Here is a 14,398-nt window from a genome sequence, read left to right as displayed (position 1 = left end):
GGGTGAAATTATTTGTAACAGAAAGTTAATAATAGTCTTGACTTGAAAAAGCTACAAAATAAAGACATACATCAATATGACACAATACATCTACATTAATTATTGAATTACACATTGTACAAAAACTCATCTGTTCTTTTATGAAAATGCAACTTTTCTCAGGTTCTTGAGATGTTAAACGGCATGGTTCAAACCCACATTATTTGCATATGCAAATTACTCAGATACGTCCTCCTCTCACTGATACAAGGAAGTATTTAAAGACAGAAACTATGAATGATCTGTGCCACTGCTCTTCAGTAACTAAGCTGAACTGTCACCTCACCATGTCTGTCCACTGTATACTGGCTATACTCATCCTTGTGATGACTCTTGATGATCAAGGTATGTGTTGTTTATAATTTATTTTTTTTTATGTGGACTATTACAGACATGAGGGCTTGCATTTTACAGACAATGCATGACGATGAATCTATTTATCTGGGTATTTCTTCTTTTCGTCTCCCAGTTTACTCGGGGAAGATCATTGGAGGACATGAGGCTGTGCCACATAGCAGGCCATACATGGTGCTTTTAGAGAGGAACATGTCAGATGGTCAAAAAAAGCACTGCGGTGGCTTCCTTCTGAATGAGGATTTTGTGATGACTGCTGCCCACTGTCACGCTAAGTGAGTTCAAGACATGTACTTACCTATCAACTGAGATGACACCAAAGTCTGCGTCCCTGACAGAATTTTTATCCATAATAAAGCTAAGAAGACGCATTAAAATTTCAAAACACCTTAATAAGTAATATCGATGCGTGATAATGATATGATAATGTCAACAACAGTGATTAGTAATGTTTGTTTTCTGAATATAATACCCTGACAGAAACAGTCATCATTTCATTCATAAATTATATTTTCACATATATATATATATTTTATTTCAGGTCTTACACAGTCTTACTAGGAGCTCACAATGTGAATTCAAACAGTGAAATACAACGCATATCTGTAGAACAAGCATTTCCACATAAACACTTCAATGCAACTTCCCTTGTGAATGATGTAATGCTTTTGAAGGTAAGAATATCATCACACAGAAAATTCATATTTATTTACTATTAGCATTGTTTGTTTATGAAAACACATATTTACCACATTGTGTAATTATATTGAAAATTTTGTTTTAGTAAATCTGCACTGAAAGAAAACAACAAAAATCCCATATTTTAATTTTCATGTATATATCTTTCTCTTTTTTAAAGTTGAGCACCAAGGCAAACTTCAATGAGAATGTGAAACCTATTCCTCTGGCAGGCCGTGATAATGGTATTTTGCCAAAATCTTGTATACTCTCTGGCTGGGGGCGAACAGACAAAAATGGTAAATATATGTCTCCCAAGCTCATGGAAATCAGTGTTACACTGATTGACAATAAAGAATGTGCTATAGAAAACTTCTACTGCTCTCAGGGAGACACAGGTCCAGCTGAGGTACATACATTTCTTTAAATATGGACAATCAAACTCTATGGTAATAACTTCACTATTCACTTTAAGCATCGGGTGTGTATATACTTTCAGGGAGACTCTGGTGGTCCATTGGTGTGTGAAGATGGAAAGGCATTTGGGGTGGTGTCCAGCGCAGTCACACCACACTCAGGTGGCTCAGATATCTATAGATACTCGAAGATTCCTGACTCTAGAAACTGGATATTTTCAACCATTGGAAATGCCATGATAAAGGTGTAATGCTTATGAAGGCAGGTTGTTTAAACCACAAAATTTGGTTTCACTGTTTGTGATCAAAAACTGATCATTGCAATGCTAATGTGAGTATGGTTTTGTTGGCTTTGCAGGGATTTAGATAGAATAGAGTTTATTTTAATATAACTGCAGGAAAAAAAAGGGGGAAAAAAGTTACATTTGCATTTCCAAAAAGTTATATTTGCACACAGATTAATCATGACTTGAAATCTAAATTTTTTTTCAAATACCATTAAACATTAAATTCTGGCATTCTCTCGGCATGTGTGTGTGGTGTAATCTTTTTTTTTTTTTTTTTAATTTAATTAATTCAAATAAAATGACAACACTGCCTCCTTGTGTAAAACAGGTACTATTACATTACAGTCTCACTGCTCATTTCTTAAATTCAGAGTTATAAAGGCCTTTTCATTTATGGGTTTTAAAACTAATTGACTATGCAAGACCAATAACGTTATTTTATAAGTAACTGACAAAGTGGACAAGTGACACTGAGAGCATATGGTGCCATTTCCAATAAAAACTAACATCATTTTGTCATTAAATACATTCAGTTATCAAATAAAGTAATTTATTACCACTCCAGAGCTCGTTAAAGTAAATTAAAATAATTCCATTAGATTTATTTTTTGTGTAGTAGAACTGAAGTGTCTTTGAATACTTTGTAAGTAAGGAAATGCAACACTGAACATGATTTTTTTTTTGTTTTTTTTAATTCACACAGACAACCGTATAGGAAATTTATTAAAATATTATAAACCAACAAGACAAAAGTTGTCTAAATTATTAAATTGCTAATGTTAGGACAGAATAACCCTTTTGTTGGTCAGCAGTTATACATCACCTGTAACAGTAATGATCCAAACTACACATATTTTAGGCCTGATATAATGCTTAAATATAAGGCTTAAATCAGGCCTAATATGGTATGGAACACATAACAAAAGGCATTTGTATTAAAAATATCAAAACCATATCGTATTATCTGTATCACACTGTATTTTGAGTTTTAGTTTTGGTATAGAATAAATTATGATAACCATTTAACTAGTTCATATCCTAAATTCAAAAGTTGCATAGACATCGTTTATTTTTTTAAAATGTATTTGCACACATTAGGCTGCTTGGGATGTGACCCGTGATGCACTGAGTGTTTCTTCTTCACTCAACATTGTTTTTTCACTCACTGTGTGTACACACCTCTTTGCATCTAATTATTAGTTAATCTCTGGCTCTCTTCAATAGTGTGTCTTTGTCTTGTCATCCTCTCATCACCCCCAAACGGTCGGGCCCTCCCTGAGCCTGGTTCTGCCACAGGTTTCATCCTGTTAAAAGGGAGGTTTTCCATGGCAGTATCACCAAAGTGCTTGTATTTTCTTAGCTAGTACAGCCATGTTTACCTGCTCCCTTAGATCTGCCACCAAGCAGCTCCTTAAGTTGCCAAAAACCAAGCATAAATTTAGAGGTGACCGTGCTTTCCCTGTAGCTGCTTCAAAGTTGTGGAATGATCTGCCCTTACAGATTAGGCAGACTTCTTCTCTTTCTGAGTTTAAGACTCTTCTTAAAACATATTTATTTAGTAAAGCCTTTGGCACATTTTGAGAAGTTGACTCTATTTTTCTATTTTCAATTTTTTTTTTTTTACCACGTTTGATTTTATTTTCTGTTTATTCTATTTTTATACGTACAGCACTTTGTGAACCCTGGTTTATTTTAAAGTGCTTTATAAATAAAGGTGGTATTGAATATGCATATTAGCTGCCTAGCTGTCGAACTCAAATGCAGGTCTACTTTTTAGATGAAATAGTGAAGTTATCTAAAGTGAATGGAAGTTGCAACAGTTTAGTCCACAATCTTCACACAGTGGCTTCCCGTGGTGATGACGTGAAAACCTCAAACTTTAATCCCCAGCTCGTGGTGCAGCACCCGTGTTGTCCTCTCCACTTTCAACTCCTAGTGCAAAAGATGAAGATGTAAGAAGGTAATCCAAAGAGGACATCAGAATACTACACACATTTGCAACCCTGCTGACGATCATCTCAATAAATAATATTCAGTCCAGTTTTTCCAAATGACCTCTCTTTACTGATATGAGAATTTCTTTTTTTGCATAAAAAGTGAACAGGTGGAGGAATAACTTACTGATTAAAAGTCATGACTTTTGCAAAATCTGTAAAATATAGTAAGAAATTACTACTTAAGAATCTCGTCTCTCTGTGTTTTATATCTGTGGCCACACATTTTTACCACAGTCATAGTTTCCTGCTGTAAAGATACGAACACTTTATAAACTAACTATGCAAAACACATGTTTACATAGAATATGACAAATACACTACTTAGCTATAAAATTACACTTTGTATAAAAATTCATTTGTTGACTTCTGAAAATACAGCTTTCTGGAGGTTTTGAACATTTCTGGTTTAAAGCTAAATCATTTGCTTGTGCAAACTACTCAAAAAAAAACCCAACAACAACTTCCTGCTCTAACTGATATGAAGAAGCATTTAAAGACAGAAACTGACTGTGACTGATGCCACTGCTCTTTAGAAACTCAGTAGAATTGTGACCTCACCATGTCTGTCCACTTCCTGGCCTTACTCGTGCTTGTGCTGACTCTTGAAGAACAAGGTAGGTGGGTTTTTTTTTTGTGTGGCTTGCATTTTATAGCATTTGACAGACAATGCATGATGATGGATCTATTTAACTGAGTATTTTTCTTTTTGTCTCCCAGTTTACTTGGGGAAGATCACTGGAGGCCATGAGGCTGTGCCACATAGCAGGCCATACATGGTGCTTTTGGAGAGGAACATGTCAGATGGTCAAAAAAAGTACTGCGGTGGCTTCCTCCTGAATGAGGATTTTGTGATGACTGCTGCCCACTGTCACGCCAAGTGAGTTTCATAAATGTATTTAATTATGAGGCCAAAAACTAGTTCATGGAGACCCTGACATAAATTCTTATCCATAATAAAATTAAGGCTCACGCAAAAACATTTGTAAATTTGTAAATAAATGGTATCTATATGTACCACGATATCAGCAATTGTGGCTATTCAATTGTTTTTTACCATTTCAGGTCTTACATAGTCGTAGTCGGACTTCACAATGTTCGTTCAAGTAAAGAAACACAACGCATATCTGTGGAAGAAACATTTCCACATGAACAGTTCAACCCAATTTCCTTTGTGAATGATGTAATGCTTCTAAAGGTAAGAATGTCATCACACAGAAAATATATTTGTTTTCCATTTGCATTTTTCTTTTATTACAATATCTTTTTTTAATTTACTTCATTCATTTGTATTACAAAATGCTGTAAAAAAAAATCACATTTTGATATCTGTTTTTTTCCTTAAGTTGAGCACCAAGGCAAACTTCAATGAGAATGTGAAACCTATTCCCCTGGCAAGTCGTGATAATGGTACTTTGCCAAAATCTTGTATACTCTCTGGCTGGGGGCGAACAGACAAAAATGGTAAATATATGTCTCCCACACTCATGGAAATCAGTGTTACACTGATTGACAATAAAGAATGTGCTATGGAAAACTTCTACTGCTCTCAGGGAGACACAGGTCCAGCTGAGGTACATACATTTCTTTAAATATCATGTGGACAATCAAACTTTATGGTAATAACTTCACTATTCACTTTAAGCATCGGGTGTGTATATACTTTCAGGGAGACTCTGGTGGTCCATTGGTGTGTGAAGATGGAAAGGCATTTGGGGTGGTCTCCAGTGCAGTCAGACCACACTCAGGTGGCTCAGATATCTATAGATACTCGAAGATTCCTGACTCTAGAAACTGGATATTTTCAACCATTGGAAATGCCATGATAAAGGTGTAATGCTTATGAAGGCAGGTTGTTTAAATTTCATCTTTTGCTTTTGCTGTTTGTGTTTGAAAATTGATCACTGCAATGCTAATGCTAAGTTTGGGCTTGCAGGCTTTGTACAGATCTAACTTTGATGTCTCCACAGCAAAAGCTTTGTCAGAAGAAATGAGAGTGTCAAGGTTTTTTATAAGGTTCTAAAAGGAATTTCTAAATTTGTATTTGCAACAACTCGTTCATTCCACACAGATTAAATATAACCCTAAATCTAAAATTAAACTGTAGCAGTGCATAAGGTGTAATTTCAACTGACATTTGATAGTGTATTTGATTACATTTAAATTTGTTATATGTGCCATATTTTTTCAAATAATAAATTCTGACTGTCTCTCGTTATATGTGTGCAGTTCTTTCAAATAAAAAGACAGCATTTCCTCCCTGTGAAAAATAGTGCCCTTATCTTGAATTCAGAGTTGCAACTGTCTTTCTACTTGCAAGCTTCAAACTTATTCAGTTTTGGAAGACCTGAAACCAGTAGAATTTCATTAATTCTATCTTGGAAAGAAAAGACCCCCTAGGGCAGCGGTCCCCAACCTTTTTTGCGCCACGGACCGGTTTATGCCCGACAATATTTTCACGGACCGGCCTTTAAGGTGTCGCGGATAAATACAACAAAATAAAACTAGTACCGGTACCGAAAAAAAGAAGATTTATTCATAACACACGTGAAAAGACCCAGGAAAACAGAGTTAACGATAAAAACGATAACAAAATAACACTGAAAACAGATAAAAACCCTGAAAACCATATATTTCACACCTGAGCCTCAACTCTCGCGACCTGGTACCAAACGACTCACGGACTGGTACCGGTCCGAGGGGACCGCTGCCCTAGGGGGTCCATTGTCCCTCTCAGGGGGTTACTCCCACGGGGTTTAACTCTGGGACTCTCCACCATTTGACCCTAGAACTGAAGAAGCTTCTCCGATGAGAGGTGAAATGTCTTCAAGCAACTTAAAGAAGTCCAGACGCTTTTCTTTCCAAGCTCCTTGGACTACAATGACCTGGATGACTGAGAACCTTCACAGACATTAATTCTATCCCCATCACAAAACAAATGTGGAAGTCTCTTTACAATTGACTCTGTATTGGAATTTATTTTATTTATGTATTGGTCACATTGTTGCTTTGGTGCCACTGGGTTTTTAGCATGTCTGCTTCACACTTTATTCAGGAAGTTGGGAGGGAGCATTCACGCAGGAAGAACCCAAAATGTTGTGAGAATCCCACAGTTAGTGGAATCCTTTGTTAGATCCAAGGTGTTAACGAGAGAGACTTTATTAAAAGAAATAGTTACTCTTAAAGCGAATCAGTCGACTTCAAGGCTTGGGAGTATTTTTATTTTAGCAGTCTCTAACAATGTTTAAGAGGGTGGTACACCTCAAAGTTTCCAAAGACAGAAACAGAGCAGAACATTAATTAACAAAAGGATAATCAGTGTAGTTCATTTCACCCAGCAGTGGTTTTATAGTTAGGGGTTTAGGCTGATTGTTGGTTCTCTTGGTTTGTTTAAACAGACCATAAGAATTTTTTTTAAGTGATAGGTTATCAGAAACTACATTCTGTTTTTGTTTTTTGTTTTTTACAACTGAAGCAGAGGAAATTGTCTCTGACATTAATCTAAAGATCCTATTTAACACATCTTTGCATGTAGCCAAGCAATACTGAGATGCAGAAAATATAAACAAACAAGCTACAGCTAAAATCCTACACTGGTGCACCAAAATAAATGTGAAACACCTTAAGCATATAGTACGAAGAAGAAGGTACTAAAGCAAAGGTGGCCCAAAAATAAATCTATAAATAGATGAATCAATGATACATTTCTCCCCAGTTTAATTGCCTTCTTATTACTAAATTAATAAATCATTATGTTTTAAATTTTTTTCCCAAATAATTAAATTCATTTTCATTTATGTGACTCTTAAAACACTAGATTAGTGAAAACTTAAGTAATGATACATTTGCTTCAAACATAGAACAGCATAAAGCAGTAATTAGTCATTGCTGATTATCTACAAAGAGGAAGCAGTAAGGGTGCAGTACAGTATCTCGCTGTTTCATAATTACCAGAGTATTACTAAATTAGTGCAATGTACTTTCCCTTCAAGGAAAGTACATTGAGTAATTTCCCCGTAACTTTAAAAGTTTAATCATGATATTCCTGAAGGTCAAACATACATCACTGGTGAAACTAACTGTGTTATCTTTTAAACAAAGCATCTTTCAGTGGTTAAGATTATAAAGTCACTCTAAATAAAACAAAATGTAATTTAATGAAACTAAATATTTAACACTTACAATGAGATTTAGGACTGCTGACGTCCTTGATTGTGGTTCAAAGCCACATCATGGCTCATGCAGTGCACAGTCACATCTTACAAATAAACATTCAAAGACTGAAACAGAAAGTATGTGCACTGCTGCTCTTTAGTATTTCAGTTGGGATCTCACCACCACCTTACACTCATCTTTGTTGCTGTAGGTGCAATTTGATGCGAATCATAGAAGAAAACCACACAAACACACAAAAGGATGGTGCCAGAAATTCTTACTCATAATTTTGTTGTGTAACTATTAGTAATTATTTATTCTTAGTCCCTCACCCTCACCCCATTATTTTTCCTAATTCCAAACCAAACAAACACATTCTACTCTGAGCACACAGGCTTTTTTTAAATACCAGTGCACCTTGTCTAGCAATCACATTCACACTCACAGGTGCAATGGATACAACTTTCAGCATCTTATCCAAGGATTCTTATAGATGCAGACTGGAGTATGTGGAAATTAAACCACCAACCTTCAATTTGGTAGACAACCCAGACCACCACCTGAATGACAGCTGCCCATGTTAACATGCACATCATGTGCATTTCTTTTAAATCACCATGGACAAACAAACAATGCCACTTTTTTAAAGCAACACTACATGCAAAATCCAACATTGCTAATGTTTATATTTATTGATTGCACGTGATTTTTATAACTACACTTAAACCAAAGTGTATAACTTTCATGACTTAATGCTGTTTATCTCTTGTTTTGTAGAGGCCATTTTTTTCAGCATGCTTTTATATATGATATATAATAAATTACTGCACTGTGCATCTTCTTTGAGACTAGCAGAGAACAAAGAATCCACAGTTTGTTTTGAACCAGATTTTTAAACAATAAACTGCATTTTCTCAGCACATCCAGGCATGTATGCTTCTCTATGTATGCACAACGTTGTTTCCTAGTGAAGAACAAGCATTGCTTCATTAAGAAGAGGTCCACAATTGACTTAAAGTCTAAATTGCAGCTTTCTTCTCATTAAGAACTTTCAACCTGACAAAGTAGTTATTACTGATGTACTCTATATGGCTGAAGTGGAACACGAGAAATCCTGTACTGCAAGTTAGATTTTTTTAAGCATGAGTTCAGACACATAAAGACAGCACTGCCTCCTTGTGAAGAAATTGCATTGATGCACCTTGGATGTACTGTTTCAGTTGTCTTTTCATTTATGAGCTTTCTAAGCAAATATGTATGATATGAACTCACATTTAAATGCTGACAAAGCTTCATATGGATACTAACAGCATGTGCCATTATTTCCAGTGAAAAAACATATTTTGTCTCCTATAATGTTCTTTCATGTTTTAAACAGTCAATCTATGACATGTACTATATTATTCTCTCTCTCATAATAGCAATAGTGATAATGTCAGATACAGTCATAAGTCTTTCGATACTGTGATAGAATGACTTTCATTATTATCATACCATAATTTATACTGAATGACTAAAATTTTGATTTATCATCATTTATGTCTGTCAGGGGCTGGGGCTGTGACCCGGAGTCTCGAGTTTATTTTGTGTTGTTTTCTTTCTTACTTAAGATTCATGTGTTACTCTTAGTTAAGGGTGTAGTTGAGTTATTTTGTATTTTTGATTACTAATGAAATAATGTTCTGGTATTATTATTAGTTTGTCTTCTGTCTCTTGTGCCTCGCCCTTCTATGTCTCACTACTCTCTCTATGTGCATGTGTGTGTGTTTTACGGGTCTCGTCCCCCTTATCTGTTCCCATACTCTTCTCCCTGTGTTCCTTTCCATTCCCCCAGCCTGCCATGTAATTCATGCCTGTGTGTTCTATGTCTTATTGTCAAGTTTAGTTGTCATGGCCACGTTTCGTCATGTTTCCTATTTTATTTTGAAAGGTCTGGTGTTTCCATGTTAAGTGTATTTTGTTTTATTTCCCCTGTGGCGTTCAGGTTCATTTATGTCAGCTGTGTTCCCCAGGTGTTTCCACTTCCCTCATTACCCTTAGGTGTCTTTAAAGTCCTCTGTCTAAGTCTGTCCTTTGTCGAGTCGCCTGTTGTCTTCATGTCAAGTCACATCAGGCCACAGAGTCTTGCTTTCAAGTGTTCATGTTCATGCTCAGGTTTCTTCACATTCAAGGTTTTACATGCTCCTGTTCAGTTTTCATGTTATGTTCTCATAACATTGTTTTCATAGTTAGTTTAGTTCATTCCCTATTTAGGTTTTGGTTTAGTTTCACCTTGCCTTGTTTTTCTGTTTTTTTTTTTTTGTAACAGTCATAATAAAGGCTCGCTTTTTGTTTAAACCTCAGTTCATCTCTCCCGTGTCTGCACTTGGGTCCGCTCAATAAACACAACGGCTACTCTGCTGTGACAGTGGCTTAATCTCTAGCTACTGCATATCTCATTCTTCCTATTTATTACACCGTTTAGTCTTGTTATAGGACAAATTCTTATAACAGGAACATTATGATGATTGTTTAAAGACCCTTCAATAGCTTAAGGTCGAAAAGATTGCAGAACACTATGTTTGGACATTGGCTGTTGAGCATAGGTATAAATATTCAAGCGACAATGACATCAGTGGGGGACACCACTAAGCAAAATTGCACGTATAGTCAGCATGTAGTTGGTGCCTTAAAATGTGTTGAATAGTCTCCTCTGTTGTCGTGTGATGCATGGCCCTTTGACACTGGCAGCAAATGCTTTGGATATGCAGCAATGTTTAGGTGTGTTGTATGCATGAAAGTAACATTTAGATGCGAAATATCTAGCAAGAGTATTTTTATATACTTGTGACCAAGCAATACAAAGGTACAGAAAACCTGGAACAAACTTAAATAAAAAAGTAGATAAATCCAAACAAAAACAAACATCTTTTACACCTTCATTTAAATCTAATTTTTCCCTTATAACAACTGTTGTACATTCATATATGCAAATGTCAGGAGAGTAGTTGTGGTTTTAAGATGGCAGGTAAACTCAACAGCAATGTTTCAAAAAACACAATAAATATCACCATGCACACAAACTGTTTTTGTGCAGTTTCACAACCTTTGTGGGAGATAAGTTTACATAAGCTATATTTCCCACAGAGATAAGTAAAAGAAAAAGAGAAAGAAATATTGTGAATGTGAGGTAAACCTATTCTCAGAAACAGAGAACGATAAGAGAGAGAGGGCATGAGAAGATGATGAAAGATTATTTTACAAAGTTAAGGACTGCTCAGCAAGTGGCATTTTATACACTGAAACTTTAAACCTTACATTAAATCTCCTAAATCTTGCTAGATTTTTTAAATGACCTGAACAACGTATGTTGCTGAGGTTATTTGGTTAATTTATATTAAAAAGCATTTTATATAACAAATTGTATTATAATAATGTCATGATGTTCTAATAGTGTGTGAGAATAGGAAATAGTGTAAACAAGTGTGGACTAAACTGGTTACTCTGTAGAATATTGGTGTGCATTATATTTCATTGTCTGTGGTTGTCTGTCAGGTTGTTTTAAGTTTTCTAGTTGTTACTGAAAGTCTTAGTTTGTCTTTCATTGTCAGAGCCTTAGTTTTGATTTTCACTGGAGACAGATGGCCAGTCTTGCATGTGCTGTTATTGGTCAATTGACCAGCTGCAGAGAAGAGAAACGTTATAACATATAAAAAGAAGCTGAACCGAGTATCTGATTGTGTATATATGTATTAATATCCGCTTGGCAGTCTCACTGACCCTTTTGGCACAGTATAGTAAATTCACTTGGTTATAAAAGCATGTTGTTGGACTTACATGTAACTGGGGAGAAACTTTGGTTTTTGTGTTTATATGTAGCTTCAGCATTAACTCTATGCTCTTTAAATTGATTTATTTTTATCTGATTTCATTTGTCTTTTTTATGAGCCTAGATTTACTCTAGGTGTTTTTTTCATACAGACATTGTACCACCACAGGCCATTATATACAGAGGTACATGTAACAATGCCGATATGTGTTAATAGTTGTACTTCTTCAATTCGTACAACTCTTGACACTATAGCTCCTCTGAAAAAGAGAGCCTCAAATCAGAAGTACCTGCCTCTGTGCTCTAACTGTAAAACATGCACTTTAAGCCTTTAAGCCAAGCATATCTTATTTGATCCATGTGTTTTGTGAGAATTTGAGACTTCTATGTCATGAGCATGACTTTTTTTACCCTCAAAAAATGATATAAATTGCATGAAAACATTTTTAATGACTAAACTGCAAAAATATGAAGCAAATGTGATACAAATTAAAACTCATATATGCAGATTAAAAATGTATTTATTTTTTATATATTTTGTCTAAAGGTTCAACAAACACTCCGTTATCAAAAAATTTAAGATTTCTGACAGTTATTTCATGGTTCGGATTTTAAAGGGTTAAGCAGGAACTAAGCTGGAGAGGAAATGGTGTCTCACTGATTTAGGAGATCATCATTGTCAGGATGTCCTAAAAACTCCCCGAAAAGCCTTAAGTTAACCCAAAATGCTGCAGCAAGAGTGCTGATGGGGACTAGAAAGACAGAGCAGATCTCTTCTTTGTTAAATTCAGAATAAAATCCCGCTCCTCACACAGAAGGAGGTTCAGGCCTCTCTTCTGTGGAAACAGCTTCCAGTTTGGATTCTGGAGACAGACACCCTATATACTTTTAAGATTAGGCTTAAAACTTTCATTTTTGATAAAGCATTTTTAAATTAGGGCTGGATCAGGTGACCCTGAATCCTCCCTTAGTTATGCTGCAATAGGTATAGGCTGCCGGGGGATTCCCACGATACACTGACTGTTTCTTATTCAGTCACCCTTTTCACTCACTATGTATTTATACAATTCTCTGCATTTAATTATTACTTATAATTCATCTCTGGCTCTTTCTCTACCCCTCTAAGAATCTAGTTCTGCTGGAAGATTGAGGCCCCAAATAGGTTTTCTGACAACAGATTCTAATCTTTAACTGAGAGATGTTTTTCATGTTCTTTTCATATTTGTCTGGAAAATGTATTCAAAAGAATATATAAATGTTTCTTTTGTAGATGCTTTGATGCTTTGTAATATAATAGTGTTTTTCCCCACTTTGGATGGAGCTCTCAGCTCTCATTTCTAGAAATCTCAACAAATTTATTAAACCCTGCAAAACATGACTATCCAGAGTTGGGACCAGGAAGCAGAGCTGCAGTTTCACATCTCTCTCTGTAGCTTCTCTCTTCCTGTTGTCCCCCCAAAACCCATCCCCTTAGAGACAGTGTCAGCTCCCAAACAACAAAAATCAAACTACAAATCAGCAAAAAAAGGAATTTAATATAAAAAAATCACAAAGAAAGAATGCTATAGTATGCACAACTGCTCCAAACAGTAAAATGGTGAATTGTACATCATTAAACATTAGGTCTCTCATGAGCTCTCATTAGGTCCCTCTTAGTACATTAATTAGTAATTCATCAACAAATTGATTTACTGTCCCTTTCTGAAACCTGGTTATAGCAGGATGATTATCTTTGTTTAAATGAATCAGCACCCTCGAGTTATATTAATAGTCAAAATTCTGGAAACACAGGCCTTGGAGGGGGTCGGAAACAATCTTCCACTCCAGCTTATTAATCAACCAAGGACGCAGTTTTACTTTATTTGAAAGCATGACAGTTAGCTCTGTCCATCTTAGCTGGAAAACTCAAAAAACAGTTTTATTTGTTGTTATTTATCGTCCTCCTTGGCCTTAAACAAAGTTTCTGTCTGATTTGTCAGACTTTTTATCTGATTTAGTGCTCAGCTCAGATAAAAATAATTACTGTGGGGGGTTTTCACCATCCATGTAGATACTAAAATGACAGCATCAGCACGGCATTTCATCTGTTATTGGACTCAATTAGCTGCTTTCAAAATGTAAAACCCACCCACCCACCTCTTTAATCACACTCTGACTCTGGTTATAACATATGGCATAGAAACTGAAAATTTAACAGTACTTCCTGAAAACCCTCTTTTGTCTGATCATTTCTGATGATATTAAAACTTACAGTGATGAATTATACAGTGGGAAATAGACTTCATGACAGTAAATGCCTTGCTGAAAATGCTGTAACTATGTTCATGTTCTTGCCTTTTTAATTTGTCATTTATTAAAATTATAAATATATATTTTAACTCAAAAGTACAGTTTTTAAATGTAATGTTGCTGAAACAACAAAATAATAATAAAAAAATAAACACATATTTACAGAACATGTGGTTTATTTTAGCATTTTACCTCTATGGTGGGTGTCTTTTTGTTCTCCAACTCTTTTGTCTACCCCTTATTTTTTGCTGATTATACATCTCTTTTGTCCAGATGTTACAGGAACAGCACAATTCATCTAAATTCAATTCACTTACAGTTATATATCACAAAATCACAACAACAGTCGCCTCGAGGTGCAATGCTACATGTGTTGCT

At 35.4% G+C, this 14,398-nt stretch overlaps 2 protein-coding genes across 2 annotated transcripts; both read left to right on the top strand.

Annotated features, from left to right (window-relative positions):
* The first annotated feature begins 207 nt into the window (after positions 1 to 207).
* LOC147301078 (granzyme G-like) lies at positions 208 to 2,661 on the top strand. Its single transcript, XM_086282770.1, has 5 exons — positions 208 to 384; positions 509 to 668; positions 935 to 1,067; positions 1,253 to 1,480; positions 1,571 to 2,661. Exons 1-5 carry the CDS (start codon positions 210 to 212, stop codon positions 1,736 to 1,738), a joined length of 864 nt encoding a protein of 287 aa, XP_086138896.1. The 5' UTR covers positions 208 to 209; the 3' UTR covers positions 1,739 to 2,661.
* A 1,641-nt stretch (positions 2,662 to 4,302) lies between these two features.
* On the top strand, positions 4,303 to 5,968 carry LOC147301077 (granzyme B(G,H)-like). The gene is made up of 5 exons (XM_086282803.1): positions 4,303 to 4,385; positions 4,489 to 4,648; positions 4,834 to 4,966; positions 5,115 to 5,342; positions 5,438 to 5,968. Exons 1-5 carry the CDS (start codon positions 4,331 to 4,333, stop codon positions 5,603 to 5,605), a joined length of 744 nt encoding a protein of 247 aa, XP_086138929.1. The 5' UTR covers positions 4,303 to 4,330; the 3' UTR covers positions 5,606 to 5,968.
* The last annotated feature ends 8,430 nt before the right edge of the window (positions 5,969 to 14,398 follow it).

This window comes from Aulonocara sp. 'chitande type north' Nkhata Bay, linkage group LG23, assembly GCF_057382095.1.
Source record: "Aulonocara sp. 'chitande type north' Nkhata Bay isolate Kocher_YH1m ecotype deep benthic linkage group LG23, A_spYH_male_GT1.1, whole genome shotgun sequence".
In the NCBI taxonomy this organism is placed as follows: Eukaryota; Metazoa; Chordata; class Actinopteri; order Cichliformes; family Cichlidae; genus Aulonocara; species Aulonocara sp. 'chitande type north' Nkhata Bay.
Note: the sequence above shows the minus strand (reverse complement) of the source record. Positions and strands in the feature narration are given on the sequence as shown.